The sequence below is a fragment of the Botryllus schlosseri genome, chromosome 15 (genome assembly GCF_051294905.1).
Source record: "Botryllus schlosseri isolate E-star chromosome 15, Bs_hap1, whole genome shotgun sequence".
Lineage (NCBI taxonomy): Eukaryota > Metazoa > Chordata > Ascidiacea > Stolidobranchia > Styelidae > Botryllus > Botryllus schlosseri.
The window spans coordinates 930,692-951,334 of record NC_137250.1 but is presented as its reverse complement, the minus strand read 5'-3'; the positions used below and the strand labels follow the sequence as shown (position 1 = coordinate 951,334).

At 38.5% G+C, this 20,643-nt stretch overlaps 1 protein-coding gene across 3 annotated transcripts in view; it reads right to left on the bottom strand.

The window, feature by feature from the left end:
• The window catches only part of LOC145456834 (DNA-dependent protein kinase catalytic subunit-like), a 93,280-nt gene that overhangs the window by 33,355 nt on the left and 39,282 nt on the right, over positions 1-20,643 (bottom strand). For all 3 annotated transcript variants that reach the window (XM_080334958.1, XM_080334957.1, XM_080334959.1), the window contains exons 29-42: positions 20,110-20,297; positions 19,053-19,176; positions 18,843-18,996; positions 18,101-18,219; positions 17,500-17,618; positions 16,691-16,844; positions 15,813-15,908; positions 15,547-15,747; positions 13,506-13,597; positions 13,131-13,335; positions 6,188-6,381; positions 3,728-4,004; positions 1,406-1,523; positions 665-760 (exon numbers count right to left, since the gene is read on the bottom strand). In XM_080334958.1, coding sequence (XP_080191084.1) covers positions 665-760; positions 1,406-1,523; positions 3,728-4,004; positions 6,188-6,381; positions 13,131-13,335; positions 13,506-13,597; positions 15,547-15,747; positions 15,813-15,908; positions 16,691-16,844; positions 17,500-17,618; positions 18,101-18,219; positions 18,843-18,996; positions 19,053-19,176; positions 20,110-20,297 — 2,137 coding nt within the window. The remainder of the gene's footprint in view (positions 1-664; positions 761-1,405; positions 1,524-3,727; positions 4,005-6,187; positions 6,382-13,130; positions 13,336-13,505; positions 13,598-15,546; positions 15,748-15,812; positions 15,909-16,690; positions 16,845-17,499; positions 17,619-18,100; positions 18,220-18,842; positions 18,997-19,052; positions 19,177-20,109; positions 20,298-20,643) is intronic.

The window sequence follows — 20,643 nt, the reverse complement described above, 5'->3', positions numbered from 1 at the left end:
TAGTTTCAAATTGCTATGTTACTATAGTACCGTACAGTTCAAAGTTGGTTATTGTTGCCATTGTTACATGGCGGACTTCATGGTATGTAATTTCTGATTGTTGCGTCATACTTTGCCTTCTGGTTTTGCTTTTCATTCTGCTTAAATCCCTTTAACTCTTGAAAAGAGGCACCCGAAAAGTGTCTGAGTTGAATAAATATTTTACTGCCATGGATGTTGTATTGAAAGCTATATTCAAGTTCTGTACCACGAACCAACTATTTAAATATTATCATGTGACATCCAGCATTTTGAACAGCATAACTTTGCTTGTGCCGGTTGGAATTGATCCAAATTTGCTGAGCATCGTTCTATCATGGGCAACTTAATAACTTTATGGACGTGCTAGTGAAATTTTAGGAAATAAATGTTTTTTATCGAATAGCCAGTAAAATATGAAGAAAAAAACTCAATTTTACCAAGCCTAATGTTCAGATTTTCATATATACACTCTCCAGTAGTATTTCCATGAAATAAGATTAGAATTAATTCGAGAGAATAAAAACATTTCACAAATTAGATTAGAACTATACTGCCGGCATCAACTTCTAGTTACTCTAATGAAACATCAAGAATTCTCTAACTTCCCGAGTCTGATTTGAACATAAAATGAAATCTGTCGAACCAATGTTGTTTTCCTTCATGTAGAAAATGGCTTTCGTCAAGTTTTTCATGCATTCGTGCTCGTTCATTTTATCGTTTCGAAAATTTACGTCGATATCTGAAATGCAAATAAATTACAATGCGAGACAGATCGCTTTCAAACTAGGTCGTTCCGAACGAATTCCACCTAAAAGGGTCATTTAAAACAGTGGTAGCCGGTAATGAAATACACAAGTAAATACAAACTACTTGACAGGGTTGTAACAAGTCACAAGGCTCTGAGTCACAAATCGAGTCATTTTCAATTCAACATCGAATCAGGTCAAAGTTCAAGTCAGGGAGCAACGGATCGAGCCCGAGTCATAATGTTAAGACTAGAGTCCGAGTACAAGTGTTGACTGTTACGTATTTGGTTCGAGTTCAGTTAAACTCAATTCTGTGAAACTCTTGGGTAATATCAAAGGCTCGGACCCATATTATACTCATTTTCTCACTATCAACAGATCAATTGTTTATTCCAACAGATAAATGACAGTTTCTGGGCCTATTTTTCAATTATCGGTCCTGATATAGACTTCAACCAAGTCATAAGAGTCGTATGATTTGGTTGAGTCATGCGCAATGACTCGAGTACAAGTCAATTCGGTACACAAATTGACTCGAATAAAGTCGAGCCCACGAAGAATTGTGACTCGAGTCGAGTCATGACTCGATACCCTCAAAGCATACCCTAAAACCATGCTTTGAGATCCAATCCACTTACCAGCCGATTTGCCAGATGTTGTGTAATTGGTGGCAAGCTCGTTGAAATCAAAACGTCCGGCATCATATTTGAAACTGCTAATCGATGATAATGTGGCCTCGTAGCTTGCGTTTTCTGTCTGAAACGAGACAATACAAATTCACTAATTAAATTATTAGGTTGCCTAAATAACACCAAATTTGGCCCAAATCCAACCAGTAGAAGCAGAGCCAATTTAAATAGTTTAATTTATTACAAAATAATGGAAAAACTTTCAAATTTCTCTCTCGACCCCATGAAATTGTAAAGTTGCCCACAAGAAAGACGCGTAACCATTTTTGCTCACTTGCCACCGGTAGAAGCGAGGTTTTGCGGTTGAAAGTTTTGGATTCGCAAAAAATAGCTTGGACGGTAGGTGAATTCCTGAATTATTCATGAAAAACTTGAATAACTTCGAGTCTACGGGTTGGAATTGTGTCAAACTGCATTGTTTTTGTCGACAATTCATCAATTACATGGGGTTGACAGTAGAATTTCAAATTTTTTTTAAATTTAAATTTAATTTAATGAAAAGTCAATTGTCTCCACGTCGGCTTCTACTGGTTGGAATTGAGCCAAATTTGACGTGCGGCGATTTTTTAGGCATCCTAACAATTTAATCAGTGAATCCCCGGAATCGGGAAGAAAAGGGTGTTTTTGACCAATTCGCGTGGGGGATTATTATTTCCCAACGGGTAAAATTGAAGTCATAAATGTATGAAAGATATGGACAGTTCAAATGTGTTCCTTTTATGCGACCACAAACAATATATCACCGGTTCTACATCAAAGTTTATGCAGACAAAAACAATTACTTGATAATTTCCAAATTCCAAATTAGTTCTATATGTTCGTAAGATTTAGGTGTCGTATTAATTGTCATAGTTACTGTATTCGTAAAGCATAGCTCAAAACTTTTTTGCTGCCCTTATTACGGTTTGACATATTGGTTTTATTCAGATGGTGAATGACGTCATAGTAAACGAATTGCCGTTATAGTTATACAGCCTGTGTTTTTGCTATTAGCATCAACAATTTAAGGTATTTGCAGTTTTTTTTTCGAAATTCACAGCTAGTTTCTAGAGCCTGTCACAATCCCAGGCACAATTTGCAAGCAGACTCTAAAATATCAAGTATGCTTTAGAGCAGTAGTTCTCAACCGCCGGTCCGCGACGACTTTTCTGCCGGTCCGCGAGGTATATTAGGATTTCATACCTTAATTTCAAGATGCGAGATGTTGAAGGCTTGTCCATTGGTAAAATAAATAGAACGTCAATTTTTAAACTGTTGCAGAACTTCGTGAGGTAATGTTAGGCCCGGAAACATGTTTGATTTGACTTCGAAATGCGGTCGTGAATAGCAAAAAGGTTAGCCACCCCTGCTCTAGTATCATACTTCCAGAAAAACGGCTGCATACATTTCATTTGAGGTTGATTTCAATTTTTAAGGTCCACCGATCCGCCAGATATCTTTTAGAAATTTTACCGGTCCGCGAGGTGAAAAAGGTGGAGTACCAATGTATTAGATAGTCCGACTTGTGCGAATAATTATCGAGACGACAGATTTCGCGTCGTTGCGAGGGGCTGTTCATGCTTCCATTTGTGTGCCTTGGAGTCGACTTTTATCAAATCACACCAACCCAAATTCTGTCAACAAATGGAGTTCATGTACTACCTGAAAATAGAACAATGAACGCTCTCTCGTTTGAATTTTCATGCTGGTGACGTCATATTTAGTGATACGATTGGTGATATAGGCCTACAATGTTCTTTCCAATTCTCTACTAGTTGCTGACGATTACCCCTGACGAGTGTCAGCCGAAAATTTTCGGGTTTATTTCGATATTAATATACCATTGAATGAAATATAAATATACTATAGTTAGAGAAAATACAACATATGGTTATCGTGGTGAGATATAAGAAAAAGTGTAATCGAGTCGCTGCAGTAATTAGGATTTTGGTACACATTTTATCAATTCTTTAAATGCGTTTCTGGAGCATCTTGCGAGCCGCACAAAACGGTGTTGCGGGCTGCATGTGGCCCGCGGGCCGTAGTTTGCCCACCCCTGCTCTAGGACCATATAATTGCAAAAAACGGTTGCATACTTTACATTCGGGCTTCATTTCAATTTTCAAAGTGCTCCAGTCCGCCAGACCTTTTTTTAAATTTTACCGGTCCGCGAGTTGAAAAAGGTTGACAACCACTGCTTTGGAGCAGCGGTGTTTGACTAAAGATCTCCGGGCATCAAGGCAATAAAGTCAACTTATACCGCGGAAGCTAGGAACTAGGAATAGCAAATACCTTGATACTGTCTCCTTGTCGAGCTGATATGCCGCCGATGGATTGATCGTACGACGAATGCAAAGGAAAATAGTATTCTCTACATTCGTCCACGATATTCCCGAAAAGCAAATCCTTCTTCTTGGGGTTGTGTGAGAACAGGAAAGCTTCGAACCATTTCACTTGAGATTGCGTGCAAGTGACGGCTGCGATCAAGGCGTTGAACACGGAGCAATGGAAAAGACGCAGTTGTTCGCCGAGCAATTTTTTTTCGAGAGTCACGTCTTGGGATTTGTCTCTGAAAATAGGAGAAAGTCGCAAAACAAAGACGCAGATCATTTATTAATTGCATCGTAATTGATGTTACGGTGTTGCTGGCAGACTTGTACAACTAGATGATTCTAATTGTGTAATTAGATTAATTAGAGCGAAAAGTCGGTGATCTAATTTGCGATATGTTTCTATGCACTCATTTTAATTCTAATCCAGGGGTTCTCAAAGGGTGGGCCATGGCCCACTGGTGGGCCACAGAGCATTTTGAGGTGGGCCACAGAGCTATTTAGAATATTTCAGAATTAATGTAAGTTTAGTTATATTTTTTATGTTATTCGCTAAAAATATATTCGTATTATCTAATTATACGTAGGCTACATAGCTACAAAGCTTTCCATCCGACCCTGATTAGACGTATTAGTGGCACGTATGAAGTCAGCATGTACAAATCGATAACGTTAGGGAGAAACGGTGGCTTTTCTACTGGCTATGACAACCTACGGCTAGCAGCAACTAAAATAATTTCAAGCGTATAATAACTGGAAGATAATGCTGAAGTAACCAAGTATTCCGGTAGAGTCATATGCCGTATGCTGTTGAAAGGGGTATGCAATGAACTCGCAATGAAGTGAAATTGATGTACAGATTTACTGTACTTCGGCAGGCCGTATTATTGTAAGCTAAAATAGCCATAATTGCAAATGATTAGCAACTTCTGGCGAAGGTATACTGCACCACCTCAACGAATATGAATGGATTGAGGATTTATCGGAGCGTATTAATCTTTGAAGTCGGTTTAAAATGTCCGGCCTGGAAATCATTGTACATAATGAAAGAGTCACAGGAATTGATTGTATCATTGGATTGAATATTCTGACATCGCAACTTCAGTTGTTTTGGTACAAGACATACAAAGTACATAATGCATATTGAAAAATCTTTCTTCACTTCTCTGTAGTACCCCATCCACCAATGAATTGTTCGATACTGGCCCAGAATGATTATAATATTCCCTACAATAGTATCACCAAAGTCCCAATCAGACAGTGCGGGGATCTGACCATTGTGTTTCGCAACGCGAATGGAGCAGCGGACTAAAATAATTTACTTAGGAGTTATAGCTTATGATCTACCAGGGCCGTAACTACAGCACCCACACCCCCAATTGCGGAACTCGAAGGGGCCAATGATTATGTCGTTGGTCGTTTATTGGAGGATATTTATTCAACTTGATTTTTTTTTTCGCGCTTCGGGCGATTTCATATCCCGAGAAATTGAGATTTAAAAATCATCAGCTAGAGAAAAATGCGCATATCTGAGAGACATAGCCATATTGGCGCTGTCCATGGCCATGCATTGAACAGGATTATGACTCTAAGATATCAGGTGGGCCACAGCACATTTTTAAACCGGTAAATGGGCCACGGCCAAGAAAGGGCTGAGAACCCCTGTTCTAATCTAATTACTGTTTTCCTGAAAATTAGACACGAGAGCTGTATCGTGTGAAACGGCCTACCGCGGGGGCAGCTTTTTCATTCATTTTTCAAGATTCAGGTGATTCACTGAATAAATTGTCAGGTTACCCTAAAAAAACGCTGCACACCAAATTCGGTTCAATTCTAACAAGTATAAACCACCGGAGATCCAATTTAAATTTTTTATTTATTATGAAAAATGATTTAAAAAATTCAAATTTACTTGTCAACCCCATGAAATTGTTGAGTTGTTTTCAAAAACGATCCAAAACCAATTTAACGCAATTCCAACCCTTAGAAGCGGAGTTATTTGACTTTTTCATTCATATTTCCGGGATTACCCACTGTCGAAGCTATTTTTGAAAATCCAGCACTTTCAACAATTTCATTGGGTTGGCAGAAAAATTTGAGATTTTTTTCCAATTTCCATAATAAATTAAAAATTTCAATTAGGCTAGCTCTGCGGCGGCTTGTACTTGTTAGAATAGAACCAAATTCGGTGTGCAGCGATTTTTATGGTAGCCTGACAATTTAATCAGTGAATCACGAGAATCCGGAAAAAGGGTTATTTTTGAACAACCCGAATGTACGAACATTCGTCATTCTCGTATTTCTCAGAATCAACTCTGATATGACATGAGATGAACTCGATTTTTGTTGCATTTTTTAATTCAATTTCCAAGTGTTTCCACCAGCAAATTCTCGTATTGAATCCGTTAAATTCGATACAAACCTTAAAATGAGCGACATGAAATTCTTGAGGAATTTGGTCGATCCTTGCCCGGACTGCGACGCGGCGAAAGAATCCACCAATGGCGAAGACTCTGCAGTGAAAATTTCACGGGAGAGAGAATTAAACATGAGCTCGCAGAGATTGTACGACGAGGACTTGATCGGCAGCTTATATTTCCACGTGTCAAAAGGCACCTGAAAACGAAATATTTCTGCCAATGTCCGCGGCCTTCTCTTCACATTTAGTCTATATCTCTCCAAGCCATTGCAAGTTTGACCAAACATTTAACCTGTAAGTTGATAAAATTCATCGAATTTTTGTTCAGTTCAGTATATTAAACAGTTCACCAGATAAAAACACTACAAGATTGTTTCTGGATCAACAGAATTAAAAAAATTACTGTTTTCAACTTTTCATTAATACTATACTGATATAAAATAGGGTTGAGTAGTCTATGCGGCAGCCCGCTTACTGAAATTATGTATTTATCAGGGTTGTAATGACTCGAGTCGGACTATTTCCTAAAAATGAAGAATGACTCGACTCGAGTCAAGTTGTGTATTGACTCGACTTGTACTCGAGTCATTGCGCATGACTCGGACCAAGTCGTATGACTCGAGACTGGGTCTACCGAGACAGGCATTTCATTGTAATTTCGAAGAATAGTTAAGTTATCACACTGTTATTATTTGCTTTGATTTGTCGCAGGTAGCACATCCTTTTGCGTTGCAGGCATCAGAGATTTCGTCATGAAGATTATCTGAGGTTCTACTTGTGAAAAACAATGGCTCACTGACGATTTAATTTGTTTTTCAAACCTGTTGGACACTTTCCCAATCCAAGGAAGATGCAAATAAACAGGACATTTTCTAGGTCCAAACGGTTTAACTTTTCTGAAATCTTTGAGTTTACGATCTATGGTCATTTTAATGATATGATCAGGATAACCATTTGACTGAAAGATTGACCGAATATTCTCCAATTCAGAATCAAGTTTGACTTTACTACAAATCATCAGAGCCCTGTGTACCAGAGTTCTTATCAAATTTACTTTACGTTTTACTGGACAGAAAGAATCCCACGAAATGTATTGCCCACTGAATGTAGGCTTACGGTAAACTGATGTAACAAAATTAGCACCCGTCTTTTCCACTACAACATCAAGGAATGCCAATGAATTATTAACCTCTTTTTCCATGGTGAATTTCAGTGATGGGTGAAGACCATTCAATTTGCTCAGAAACAAATCACACTGGGATTCATTTTCAAATATGGCGAAGGTGTCATCAACATATCTTTGATACATTAATGGTCGATCAATATCTTCGAATAACCGTTTTTCGTAATACCCCACAAAAATGTTAGCCAGAATGGGACCAAGCGGCGATCCCATTGCAACACCATCGATCTGTGTATATATGGTGTTATTGAAACTGAATTCGACATCACAAGTGATCAATCGCATTAATTTAACAAAAGAAGACCTTGAGAATGGAGGAGATGGAAGGACACCACCATAGAGTTCATTGGCACAAATCTCTATAGTCTCTTGAACTGGCACGTTCGTGAATAAACTAGATATATCAAACGAACACATAGAGATTTCGGACTCATTGAGATCAACATTTCGAATGGTATCAGCAAATGTGAACGAGTCACGAATGCAGTTACCACCATAGAACAAACTCACCGGCTCAAGATATCTCGCAATCCACTTCGCGACTTTGTGATACGCTGATCCAACCATCGAAAGTATCGGACGTAAGGGTACATTCGATTTATGGGTCTTCGGAAGACCATACATACGTGGTCGAATGGAGCCAGTGGGTCTGATGTCGTCGTATTCAGCAGAAGAGATTTTTCCCGCCTTCTTGAGGGTCAATAGTAGACGCTGAATACGAGCTTCTATCTTGGAGGTGTTGTCATTGTCACACGCAGGGCCAAGGATTTCAAATTTAGACTTGTCGCCGAGAATTAAATCCATTTTAGAAATGTAGTCACACTTATTCAAAATGACTACACCAGATCCTTTATCAGGTTTGGTTATGTGAATTGACTTATTGGATTTCAGGGATCTGATGCTCCTGTAGCAATCGGACGTCATCGTGAAATCACTTCTGTCGATTGGAGTTCCACAAAAACCATGCGCTAAGCTACTTAGTTTGGCTTTAAGGGCCAGTGAGAAAATTGTGGCCCTTAAAGCCAAACTAAGTAGCTTAGCGCATGGTTTTTGTGGAACTCCAATCAAGCGTGAGGAAGTCTTTGCTGAATTTGAGGTATTACTTGGACAATTGTCACATCATCACCAGAAATTTGATGATGAAAGCAGAGCAAAAGAACACAGTGAGAAAATTGTGGCCCTTAAAGCCAAACTAAGTAGCTTAGCGCATGGTTTTTGTGGAACTCCAATCGACAGAAGTGATTTCACGATGACGTCCGATTGCTACAGGAGCATCAGATCCCTGAAATCCAATAAGTCAATTCACATAACCAAACCTGATAAAGGATCTGGTGTAGTCATTTTGAATAAGTGTGACTACATTTCTAAAATGGATTTAATTCTCGGCGACAAGTCTAAATTTGAAATCCTTGGCCCTGCGTGTGACAATGACAACACCTCCAAGATAGAAGCTCGTATTCAGCGTCTACTATTGACCCTCAAGAAGGCGGGAAAAATCTCTTCTGCTGAATACGACGACATCAGACCCACTGGCTCCATTCGACCACGTATGTATGGTCTTCCGAAGACCCATAAATCGAATGTACCCTTACGTCCGATACTTTCGATGGTTGGATCAGCGTATCACAAAGTCGCGAAGTGGATTGCGAGATATCTTGAGCCGGTGAGTTTGTTCTATGGTGGTAACTGCATTCGTGACTCGTTCACATTTGCTGATACCATTCGAAATGTTGATCTCAATGAGTCCGAAATCTCTATGTGTTCGTTTGATATATCTAGTTTATTCACGAACGTGCCAGTTCAAGAGACTATAGAGATTTGTGCCAATGAACTCTATGGTGGTGTCCTTCCATCTCCTCCATTCTCAAGGTCTTCTTTTGTTAAATTAATGCGATTGATCACTTGTGATGTCGAATTCAGTTTCAATAACACCATATATACACAGATCGATGGTGTTGCAATGGGATCGCCGCTTGGTCCCATTCTGGCTAACATTTTTGTGGGGTATTACGAAAAACGGTTATTCGAAGATATTGATCGACCATTAATGTATCAAAGATATGTTGATGACACCTTCGCCATATTTGAAAATGAATCCCAGTGTGATTTGTTTCTGAGCAAATTGAATGGTCTTCACCCATCACTGAAATTCACCATGGAAAAAGAGGTTAATAATTCATTGGCATTCCTTGATGTTGTAGTGGAAAAGACGGGTGCTAATTTTGTTACATCAGTTTACCGTAAGCCTACATTCAGTGGGCAATACATTTCGTGGGATTCTTTCTGTCCAGTAAAACGTAAAGTAAATTTGATAAGAACTCTGGTACACAGGGCTCTGATGATTTGTAGTAAAGTCAAACTTGATTCTGAATTGGAGAATATTCGGTCAATCTTTCAGTCAAATGGTTATCCTGATCATATCATTAAAATGACCATAGATCGTAAACTCAAAGATTTCAGAAAAGTTAAACCGTTTGGACCTAGAAAATGTCCTGTTTATTTGCATCTTCCTTGGATTGGGAAAGTGTCCAACAGGTTTGAAAAACAAATTAAATCGTCAGTGAGCCATTGTTTTTCACAAGTAGAACCTCAGATAATCTTCATGACGAAATCTCTGATGCCTGCAACGCAAAAGGATGTGCTACCTGCGACAAATCAAAGCAACATAATATATGAATACACGTGCCGATGTGACAGTCGGTATGTAGGTCGCACGTCTCAGCGCTTGCAGCAAAGAATTCGCCAGCATGTCCCACGGCAAATTAGAGTAAATAATGTTTCTCCAACTCCTTCATCGCAGTCTGTTGACACACTGCGTGATTATGATCAAGTTACTGCTTGTAATTCGGCTATTGGACAGCATCTCTTATCCCATCCAGAATGTGCTGATCATTACAATGACAGTCAATTTTCTATACTTGCTCGTGGCCGTTCTCTTTTTCATTTAAAGGTCCTGGAATCTACGATCATAAAGCTACGAAAGCCGATTCTCTGTCGCCAGAAGGAACGCCTCTACACTCTTGGAATATTTCATTAATGTTATATGTCGTGTTTTCGGTTATTTATAACCGAATATGTACTCGTTAACGTTTGTTGTGTACCGTTACTACCGTATCTAGCCCGTCTACTAGTTGTTTGTTTTTGTTATTATTACGTCATACAGACAAAATATTTCTTACATTTCGAATTTGATTCACCCCATCACTAACGTTCGCTACTGATGAGAGTTAGTCGAAAAGCTTTTAGCGAATAAATTAACAATATGAAGTTATTGTTTCGCGTTATTCTGAAGTTCTGTACCACAAATCACTTGTTATTATTTGGTCTATCAGTAATGGTACTGGACAATGCTACCAGGAACTGTTAAAAATGAGGAAAGGTAGTGTATTAATAATGCGAAACATTCGATATTGCCGATCAGCGTTGCAAAAAGTGGATTTCACATGGCATTAACTCATTAACTGAACAGACAACACAATGACTTGGACTCGGACTCGAGTCAAAACACTACGGCTCGGACTCCACACTCTAATCCATGACTTGGACTCGGACTTGACTCGGTGGTGAATAGAAAATGACTCGACATGACTCGACTCAAAACTATAAAAGTGAGATTGACTTGTGACTCGGAACCTAGTGACTTGGTTACAACACTCGTATTTATCAATATAGATGCTGCTACGTATCCAATCTCATGACAGCTATACTATATAATCAGGGCAATTTTTGGACATTTTTGGAACAGTCTGTCATTACGAAGTAGTTGGGCCTGAGAAAACTTTATTGACTAGGAACTGACAAATTTTACTGTGAAAAAACTTCATTCTAACTAAATCTGGACCTATGAATAATTCCAGTAGTTACATCATGCATTATGGTAGAATTACTTAAAATTTGTTGTAGTACAACTAAAGATACTTTCCTACATTTCCGGGTAGAATGTGTCTGTGCTTACTAAGTAGCTTGTCAAGAATGGAGCAAGAACGTTTAACACTGAAGTTGTGTGTACGTACACTGCTGGTGTCACAACATGTTGCTTCATTCTAACAATGGTGTCTACATCACAATTTTTCATCATGCGCTTCTTGGTTTAAGGGGGGAGACCACCCCTCGCATTGCAAAATCAGTGAAATGCCTATAAATTAAAAACTAATTGAGCTATTTATCTGAAATTTGGGCACAAGGTGTTTTAGTTGACATTCTAATTTTGACAAAAATTTGGCATTATATGGTCGACGTTGTTTTGATTTTTATCTAATTTTGTGATTTTTCCGACTAATTTCTAGGAAAAATTTTCAAATCAACATTATTCAATAAATTGGTCCCTCAATGCTCTTTAGGGATTAGATCTAGTGCACCGGCCAGTACATTTTTTAGCCCTACGAGGGAGAACATATAAAAGAAAAAAAAATTGAAAAAATTGAAAAAATGGCATTTTTTGACTTCAACGAACAATTGGGAATGGACCCCTTCCCAACACCCTGAAAAAAAAGTATTGTCTGGTTCAGCATCCCAAGATATGTCAATTTTCAAATTTTCAAGTTGAATGGATGATTTTTTCTGCCCCAAAAATGGTTACTAGTACTCATACTTACACAAAATCAAAATTTCAAGGAAAAGCCATTTTAATCTCCCAACACATAAATGTAACAGTTATACTTTGAAAACTTCAATTTTAACTTAGTTTGCACACTGAAACGCCCCAGAAGGATATGTTTTACTTCGGCATTTTCAACTTTTATGGTTTTGAAAGCGTTATCCATTGTTGCACTGATCTGAGCGAGTTGATTTCCATTCTTAGAAATCCATTTTTCTCTCATGAATTCACACGATTTTCTATGGTTGCTCCGGTAAAACGTGAGTGGCTAGAACCAAAATCCAATGCGCTGCTTGTTTCTTGCTTGTATGTGTTCTGTGTCATGTCATGCCCAATAGCATAGATTGAGACTGTGTGATATGTAAAGGTCCAATTTGTAGTCTCATAGTTTTCAATCCCACCCAGTCACCAAACCCTGTCTCTAAGTACACACGAACCACAAGCTACAAAGTAACGAGCTCTGCATATGGTTTGTTTACATCTGTTGCAACGTATCATTGATTAAACCATAGATATCACAAATAATGCTAGATCGTCATGATCAAGCCTTGGCACCAGGGTCCCGGGATATTGGTCGTTGTTGCGCGGTGAGTTGATAATTAGGGGGTGCGGTGACTGGATTGGATCGTAAAAGGTTAAATTTGACACACTTAGGCTTATCCAATCATTACACAACTTGGGCAGATGAAAAATAACATCTAATAGTACAAATATCAACAAAAAGATCTTTTTGCATTTTTTTCGTTTTCAGGGGTAGTCTCCCCCCATAAAACCAATTTCCATTGTCAGCATGACTTGCTCCAGTTACGATATTGCGGTAAGTTGAGCATAACAACATGCCAACCTTTTTGTACAACGGTAGACCGATAAATTGGGCTACAATCTGTAAAATATCAACAATAAAAGTTCGACGACAGTGCGAACATCTACATTACGAACGAACTTCAGGTTGCAAAGAAATTTTGACTTTGACTTTGAACAATTTTGACATTTTTTACCTAACGCTACAATTTTGACAAAATTTTGACTTTTTTGGACAAGAAAAATCACTCTAAATATGATACGCAATCAGAATCTCAAATCATGTACTACTCGTGAATTCCAAATATGGCGGAGTAGTTCTGGCATGCACACAACGACTCAAATATTTTCACAGGCAAACAAACCTTTTTCAAATCTTCCCCGAGAAATCCCATGATATCCCCGATATGTGCCACAAAAAATTTCTCCACGCATTGCACGCTGCATTGTGATAGCAGCGGTATCAGTACGCTGTCCGCCATTCGGCACCTGACAATAACCGGGTGTGGACCGGTGGCAAATGTCATATAGACACGGTCGTTGATCAGATACTGTACGTCTTCTGGGACACTGGAAATAAAATAATAGTATATATCAGTCTTCATCCGGAATTGAATGCTGGAAATTAAGAATGGTTGTCCAGCAGTATGATATTAATAATGATTACGGTCGGATTGTCTGCATCATATCCACCTGCAGTTAAAACGACAAAGGCGTTTGTTACATGTTATGAAACTCACCTCTGAAGACACCATTTCAATACCACGTCGAACTCATCATATAAAATATGCTTCTCTTCTCTACAGAACACAGATGCCAACACCACCATGATCTGAAACCAGAGTTGATCGGTTAGAAGATTTACAGCTTTCACAAACTCGATAACTATTATCATGAGTGAATTCACGAAAAAAATGTTAGGAAATCCCAAATTACCAAGAAAGACAACAAAGCATGAGAATGGCAAATGCATATCAACTAGCGCAGTTAAAAACAAAACTTTTTTCCAATCTTGCTCACTAGGCAATCAAATCGTCAGGTTCCCTAAAAAACGATGCACACCAAATTTGAATCCATTACAAACGGCAATCGCAAAGATTTTACAGTTTTAAAATATTCAAATTATTATAATATACTAGAGCAGCTTCTTGGAGGTACAGAACTTCAATACACAAATACACCAGCCAAGGCTGTGTCAACAAAAAGAGTCCGTGCACCATCTAAAAATAGTACATTGAACGCTTTCGTATTCGAAACTTCATGTTGGTGTCTTGATATTTTGTGATACGATTGTTTATATACAATGTTCTTTCCAATTCTCTGCTAGTTGCTGACGATTACCCCTGACGAGTGTCAGTGTCAAAATATTAGGGTTCATTTCAATATCAATATACTATTCAATTATAATATATTAAAAACCAAATTTGACTCAATTCCAACTGGTAGAGGCGAATTATTGCAGTTGGAAATTTTGGACTTGAAAAATAGCATTGACGTGAGGTAATCTCAGAATTATCAACAAAAAACTCGTATAACTTTGCTTTTACCTATTCGAATTGAGCCAAATTTGTTTTGCACCGTTTTTGTACACGACGTATCAATTTCATTGGGTTGTCAGTAAAATTTGAAATTTTTTTTGAAATAAATTGAAAATTTTAAAACCATAAAAGCTTCGCGATTACCAGGTGGAATGGATTAAAATTTGGTTCAATGCAAAGTATTTTTAGGGAACCTGACTATTTAACCCTTACGAGGTGGGGCCATATTTTGCAGAATTGACCTTCACTTTTCAAATTCTCATCGTGACCCGACCAAGACTTGAATCTGGGCCGTTCTAGTTTAAAAGTGGACGGAGTATAGCCCTCTACCGATTCCACCCTTGATCGACGCCGCATGACCTGTCTAGGGTTTTTTAATAAGTTCAAATAAACAAACTTTTTCTCCAAAAAAAACTCTCTATCCCTCAATTTTTAAGGCCTGACCCTCAGGATGGCGTCAGAGAGACAAAAGTGATGCTTCAGTGCGTAGCCACGGTTGCCTGGTTTCAAACAAGCCGTCAGCCATGTTTGTAAACCACAGTTCGTCAGATATCGAAGAATGGAATCTACATATAAAATTTACAGATGGGCGTGGTCAGTGAGTGGTCATCAAGGTCAAGTTCATGATCAAGACTGAATCGGACCCCAACCTTCAGGTTTCCATTTGCAGGCATAGTAAACCAGTTTGAACTTGATACCGTACATGTCGACTTCTGATGTTCTGGCAGATTTTCCGACAATATTTCCCATTCGGAAAATATCTGGAAATTTCAGGTGAAGAATTTTTCATTTTTTTGGCAAACTAAAATTTTTGAGTAAGGTACCACATGCATTGGAAAAGTTTCAGCTTTTCAAAAAAACGCAGTACCCGATGTCTAGGGCGTGTCAACATGGAGAAATCGGTGTCGGAGACATGCCATATAATACATGATACACCCATTTGTAAGGGTTAATCGCCCAGCAAGGAAGATTTGGAGTTGTTTTTTATCAGTACTAATGTACTTGTATCTTGGCCCGTTTTGCACTACATAGTCCTCCTGTACTGTAGCATTGTCCGGAAACCACAAATTGGGTTTGAATGAAAATGATAGCAAGGAAACATTTCACATATTAGACTAGAATTAGATAACGGCATTTCACGGAGTATAAACTGGACAATTACAATGATCCAATTGTCAAAGTATGTCAGAATCCATTCCAAGTCAGAGATTTTCTTACGAACACCAAAACAGGCACCACTCACGTCGGGAGATCCCGTTTTTTGTAAAGCCTGCAGCATTTTTCTGATCGCGGTCACGTAATCGTCGTACTTTTGCGATCCCGGTTCGAATTCGCTCGATTTCGACGGGAAATGAAGCGAACAAAATTCTTGTAAAACATCCTTGAAATTGTGCGTTGATTTTGTGTCTTCGAAACTTACAAAGCAGTGTAGGACTGATAACATCTGAACAGAAACAATAAATTAACAATTCATTTTGACCCAGATTTAACCAGATAATAGGTGCAAACCTCATTCTTGATGTATAACGGCTGCGTCTTTGAAGTCAGATTGGATGCAAAAATGTTGAATATCGTTTCTCGATTGGGATAACTGCCATCGGAAATCTGATAATATAAACCCGATATTTCATGATTTTTTACAATTTGTGTTACCAAAGACCTTGTCTCATTTTTTCCAGTGAAGTAATTGTCATTCAATAGCTTCAATAATCAGAGATGGTGAAAGGTAGTCATCGTTGATACTGAGTAAAAGTAATGGCTCAACCGAGCGAGATAGTGTAATGGTTATGCGTCCGGCTTCTCGAGCGGTAGGTCGTAGGTTCGATCCCCGGCCGGGTCATACCAAAGACTCGAAAAATGGTATCCGCAGCTATCCTGCTAGGTGCTCAGCAATCACGGATAGCATGGAGGAGAAAAAACACGGGGGCGCAGACTAGATGACCTCATGGGGCCGTATCGCAACTCCGTCGCCAAAGCATCTCGATGGTGCAGGCGAGAAAGAATATCATATCTCTCTCTCTTATACTCTATTACTTGTAGAAGCAGCGATTTTCAAGATGTATCCAAACCAGGGTTGTAACCAAGTCACAAGGTTCTGAGTCACGAGTCAATCTCACTTTGATAGTTTTGACTCGAGTCAAGTCGAGTCATTTTCAATTCACTGCCGAGGCCAAGTTAGTGAGTAGAGGGTCGGATTTGAGTCATAGTGTTTTTACTCGAGTCTGTGTCATAAGACTTAGTTACCGTAATGCAGACCCTATTTCACACAGCATTATGACAATTTCAGTCATAAATGTCACGAAAATCAAACTATTTTCTAACTGACCTCTGTGAATAATAGTCTTATTTAGTGAAAATTGCTCATGAAATACACCATGCATTGGTACCTTTGGGTGCAGAGACACGAGTTTTGAGAACAGAATCAATCCTGGAGAAACCGTATGATTATATGTTTCCCGTGAGATCAGTTCCTCCAGCAATTCCATCCAGTGCGAGAAAACGCTTTCAACAAAGTTTGACGCGTGCCGAGCTCGCGATTCCCTGAAAAGATATCTCACTTACAAACAACGTCGGTTTGGGAAATATGAAAATACTGCCGACAAAATATTTTGATAAAACTGCCTTATCCTGATTAAAGTGTAACACATTCGAAACTCCATTCACAAGAATTAATTACGGAATTGACATTGAAAACTGATCAAAAAACGGCTCGAGATAACAGATTCTCTTTCAAAAACTAAAAAAATGTGACGAGCAATCTGACACTCATATTTTAATGCACTGTAAACTAACAAAATGAGGATCATCACTTCAAAAAAAACAGTCAAAATCCTGAAGGTGCAACAGAATTTCGTTCAAAAATTGTAAAAAATGTGATGCATGATCATGCACATTTGCACAGTCTGTACAGTTTGTGAAGTTTTTGGACAAAAATCTTTTGTACTGGTTTTTATCGTATTTTAAAGCAACGGCCCTACCCAATTTTTGAACGAAAATTTGAATTTGCCAACTTACTTGACTCATTTACAAGTCTATAATTATTACCGTCATGGATTATGCTAGTAATTCATAAGTCGTTTATGAAAGTCGGAGTGCCACTCCTAAATATTAACCCCAATAACAACTGGACAGAGTAAATTCAACACAAAAGCTTCCTCAGATAAAAATATTTGACGAAAATTGAAAATGAACAAACCTGTCATCCGCCAAATAATCCAGAACATTGCTCAAAACCAAGGCGCCGGTGTCAAGTTTGCAATGTTGGGCCAGCGAGACAACACATTGCTGTGGCCGCAAACAGAATTCTTCACAGAGCTGAAATGTCAAAGACATCAAAATTAGAGTCCGACTGTTGATAGGGTCGTTGATATTATCGAGACGATTTCACATGGAAAGAAATGTTGATCTAGTTCTAGTTGCAAGTTTTGAAAAGCGAGTGCTTCTAATTGCAGTTCTAGTTACGGGTTGTGAAAACTGAGTAGTTCTGCTTTTAGTTCTAGTTGCGATATTTGAAAAGTGGTGTAGGAAAGTTATTAGTTCCTGTCCTAGTCGCACTTTTTGAAGAGTGATTAGTTCCGGTTCTAGTTCTGGTTACGAGTGTTGAAAACTGAGTAGTTCTGATTCTAGTCCTAGTTGCTAGCTTTCAAAAGTGATTAGTTCTAGTTCTAGTTTCGATTTTTCAAAACTGATTAGTTCTAGTTACAGATACGAGCTTTGAAAACTGAGTACGAGTAGTTCTAATTCTAGTTGAGAGTGTTGAAAAGGAAGTAGCTATCGCTTTTATCGGTATAAGCTACCTCTGTCTTGTATCTCGCAAAGAACAAATCGCCTTTCGTAGACACCAATCTCTCTCCGTTTTCGTTGAACACAGCGGACTTGTCAGAAATCACGTTGACCGGCTCTTTACTTTCGAATCCTACAAAAACAGAATTAATGCACTACCCAATTTTCCTGGATGAAAGTAGCTGTCTTGTTTATGTTAGTCATTAGCACTGGTTAGATTCTGAATCGAGCAATAGTATGGATGGTGTGGAAAGTTCAAATATGTGTCATTTCTGCTGCCACAAAGAACATAATGCCGTTTCTATATTACATTAAAGGTTATTTGGTATTTTTTTCAACCAAACTGAGTACACTAGTTTTAGTTCTAGTTGAGAGTTTTCAAACGTGAGTAGTTCTAGTTTTGACTTTAGTTCTAGACGCAAGATTTGAAAAGTGAATCCTTCTAGTTTCGACTTTAGAAAAGCGAGTAGTTCTAGTTCTAGTTGCTAGTTTTGAAAAGTAAGTAGTTTTAGTTCTAGTTACAATTCTAGTGTTGACTTTTGAAACATAGGTAGTCCCAGTTCTAGTTACGAGTTTTGAGAAGCGAGTAGTTCTGATTGTAGTTCTAGAGTCAACTTTTGAAAAGAGGTAGATCAAGTAGCAGTTCCAGTTGCGTAATTTGGAAAGCCAGTAGTTGGTACAAGTACTGCTACATATATTGTAGTACTACCATAACTGAATTACGCAACTGGAACTGCTGTGATGTGATGAGCAAACCTATTTTGGACGCAAGTTTCATCAAACGGAAGGCCTCTTTCTGCTGTAGCGTTTCGGTATCAGACAAGATCAATTGCGAGTCAAGATTTGTCGACAAAAACGTGGACGATACATGTTCCAGTGTAGACACGGCGATGGCACGTAGTTTTTCTTCCTACACAGAGATAGAAAGTAAATTTTGCAAAATAAAAAACACAGACTCACACATACTGTCAGTTCAGGAACCACATCTTGGCAGATCCCAGCTTCCATAAGAATCTCGTAAGCCCATAAAAGCTTGTCCGTCTCGGCACTGTTGAATCCCTCGATGCATTTCACAGGGTTGGAAAAGATTCTAAAAGCAATCAAAGTAAGCGGTGATTTACGGAAAATGAGTGCAAAAATCAATTATTGTATCTGTTGCCCGATTGATATAGGAAATACCGGCAAAACTGATAAACCCAATATATCAGGCCGATATTTAAAAGATTAAGCTTAAGGCACATTTACAAAACTTCAGAGCATTTATTTGAACAGCTTTTTGCCTACTCTCACTATATCCAAGTACCGCAGTTATGATTTAAATTACTTCTCCTACGTTTTCCTTGATGGGAAATCACTACTTGCAGTTAAAAAGAAATTTATGACATTACTAAAGTAAGGTTTAGCCTGTTTTGATTTTAAAAACTTCTACCAGGGTTGTAATGACTCGAGTCATGACTCTTTTTTGATGACTCGACTTGCCTCGAGTCATTTCGCTAAAAATGGAAAATGACTCATCTCGATCTATTTACGTATTGACTCGACTTGTACTCGAGTCAGTGCACACGACTCGCACCAAGTCATATGACTCGAAAAATTATATGACTATTCAAGTCTCGTATATCAGGACTCATAATTGCAAAACAGGCCCAGAAACGGTCTCGATCTTTTTAAAAAAACATGCTAAGGTGTGAAAAATTAGTGTATTATTAATCCGGGACTTCGATCTCATTCAAACGTTTCACAGAAGACAGTTGAACCACTTGAAATCAATACTGAACAGTGAATACTATGGCTCGGACTCAAACTAAGTCTTAACACTATGACTCGGACTCGACCCATTGCTCCCTGACTTGCACTTGACTCGGTGGTGGATTAAAAATGACTCGGCTTGACTCGAGTCAACACTATAAAAGTCAAATTGACTTGACTTGGTTACAACTATGTCTTCAATTGCTGATACCAAAATTAATTTCTTTCAATATATCGACTTGATATTATCGTTCACGCTCTATTAATATCATACTCATGGCCTTCCGAACGAGTAGAAAGACGAGAAAAACACATCCCCTTGAAATTGGACTGCTTCCATTTACGACATAACGCCGTGATTAACGTTGACAGCCTCTGCGAATATCCGTTGTCGTAATCAAGTCCGACCGAGAGTGGATCAATCAGGCAGGACGCCAACAGATTGAGAAATGAAGATGTTATCTGAAAAGATGGACATATCACATTACACATTCTGCAGGCGAACATTTACAATTTCTTAAATAGTCTTTCAGATTCAGAAGTATTCCTACAAAAATTTGATATAGCAACAAACAATAAAAGCAAACCGCTGCTCCCACTGATAATAATATAGTTAAAGACCAATTGAAATCTCAATTTGACCTAAAAATCAGTGCTGCTAAGTTACATTCAATCAAATACCGACGGCATTAAATTTGAGGGTTCATTACGGCATTCGATTTCAATCTGCACAGCGAGCTTGGCTCGTTTCGGAAGATACCGTTCTCCTGTAGGATTTTCACGAAAACCAGAAATTCGATCAGAGTTA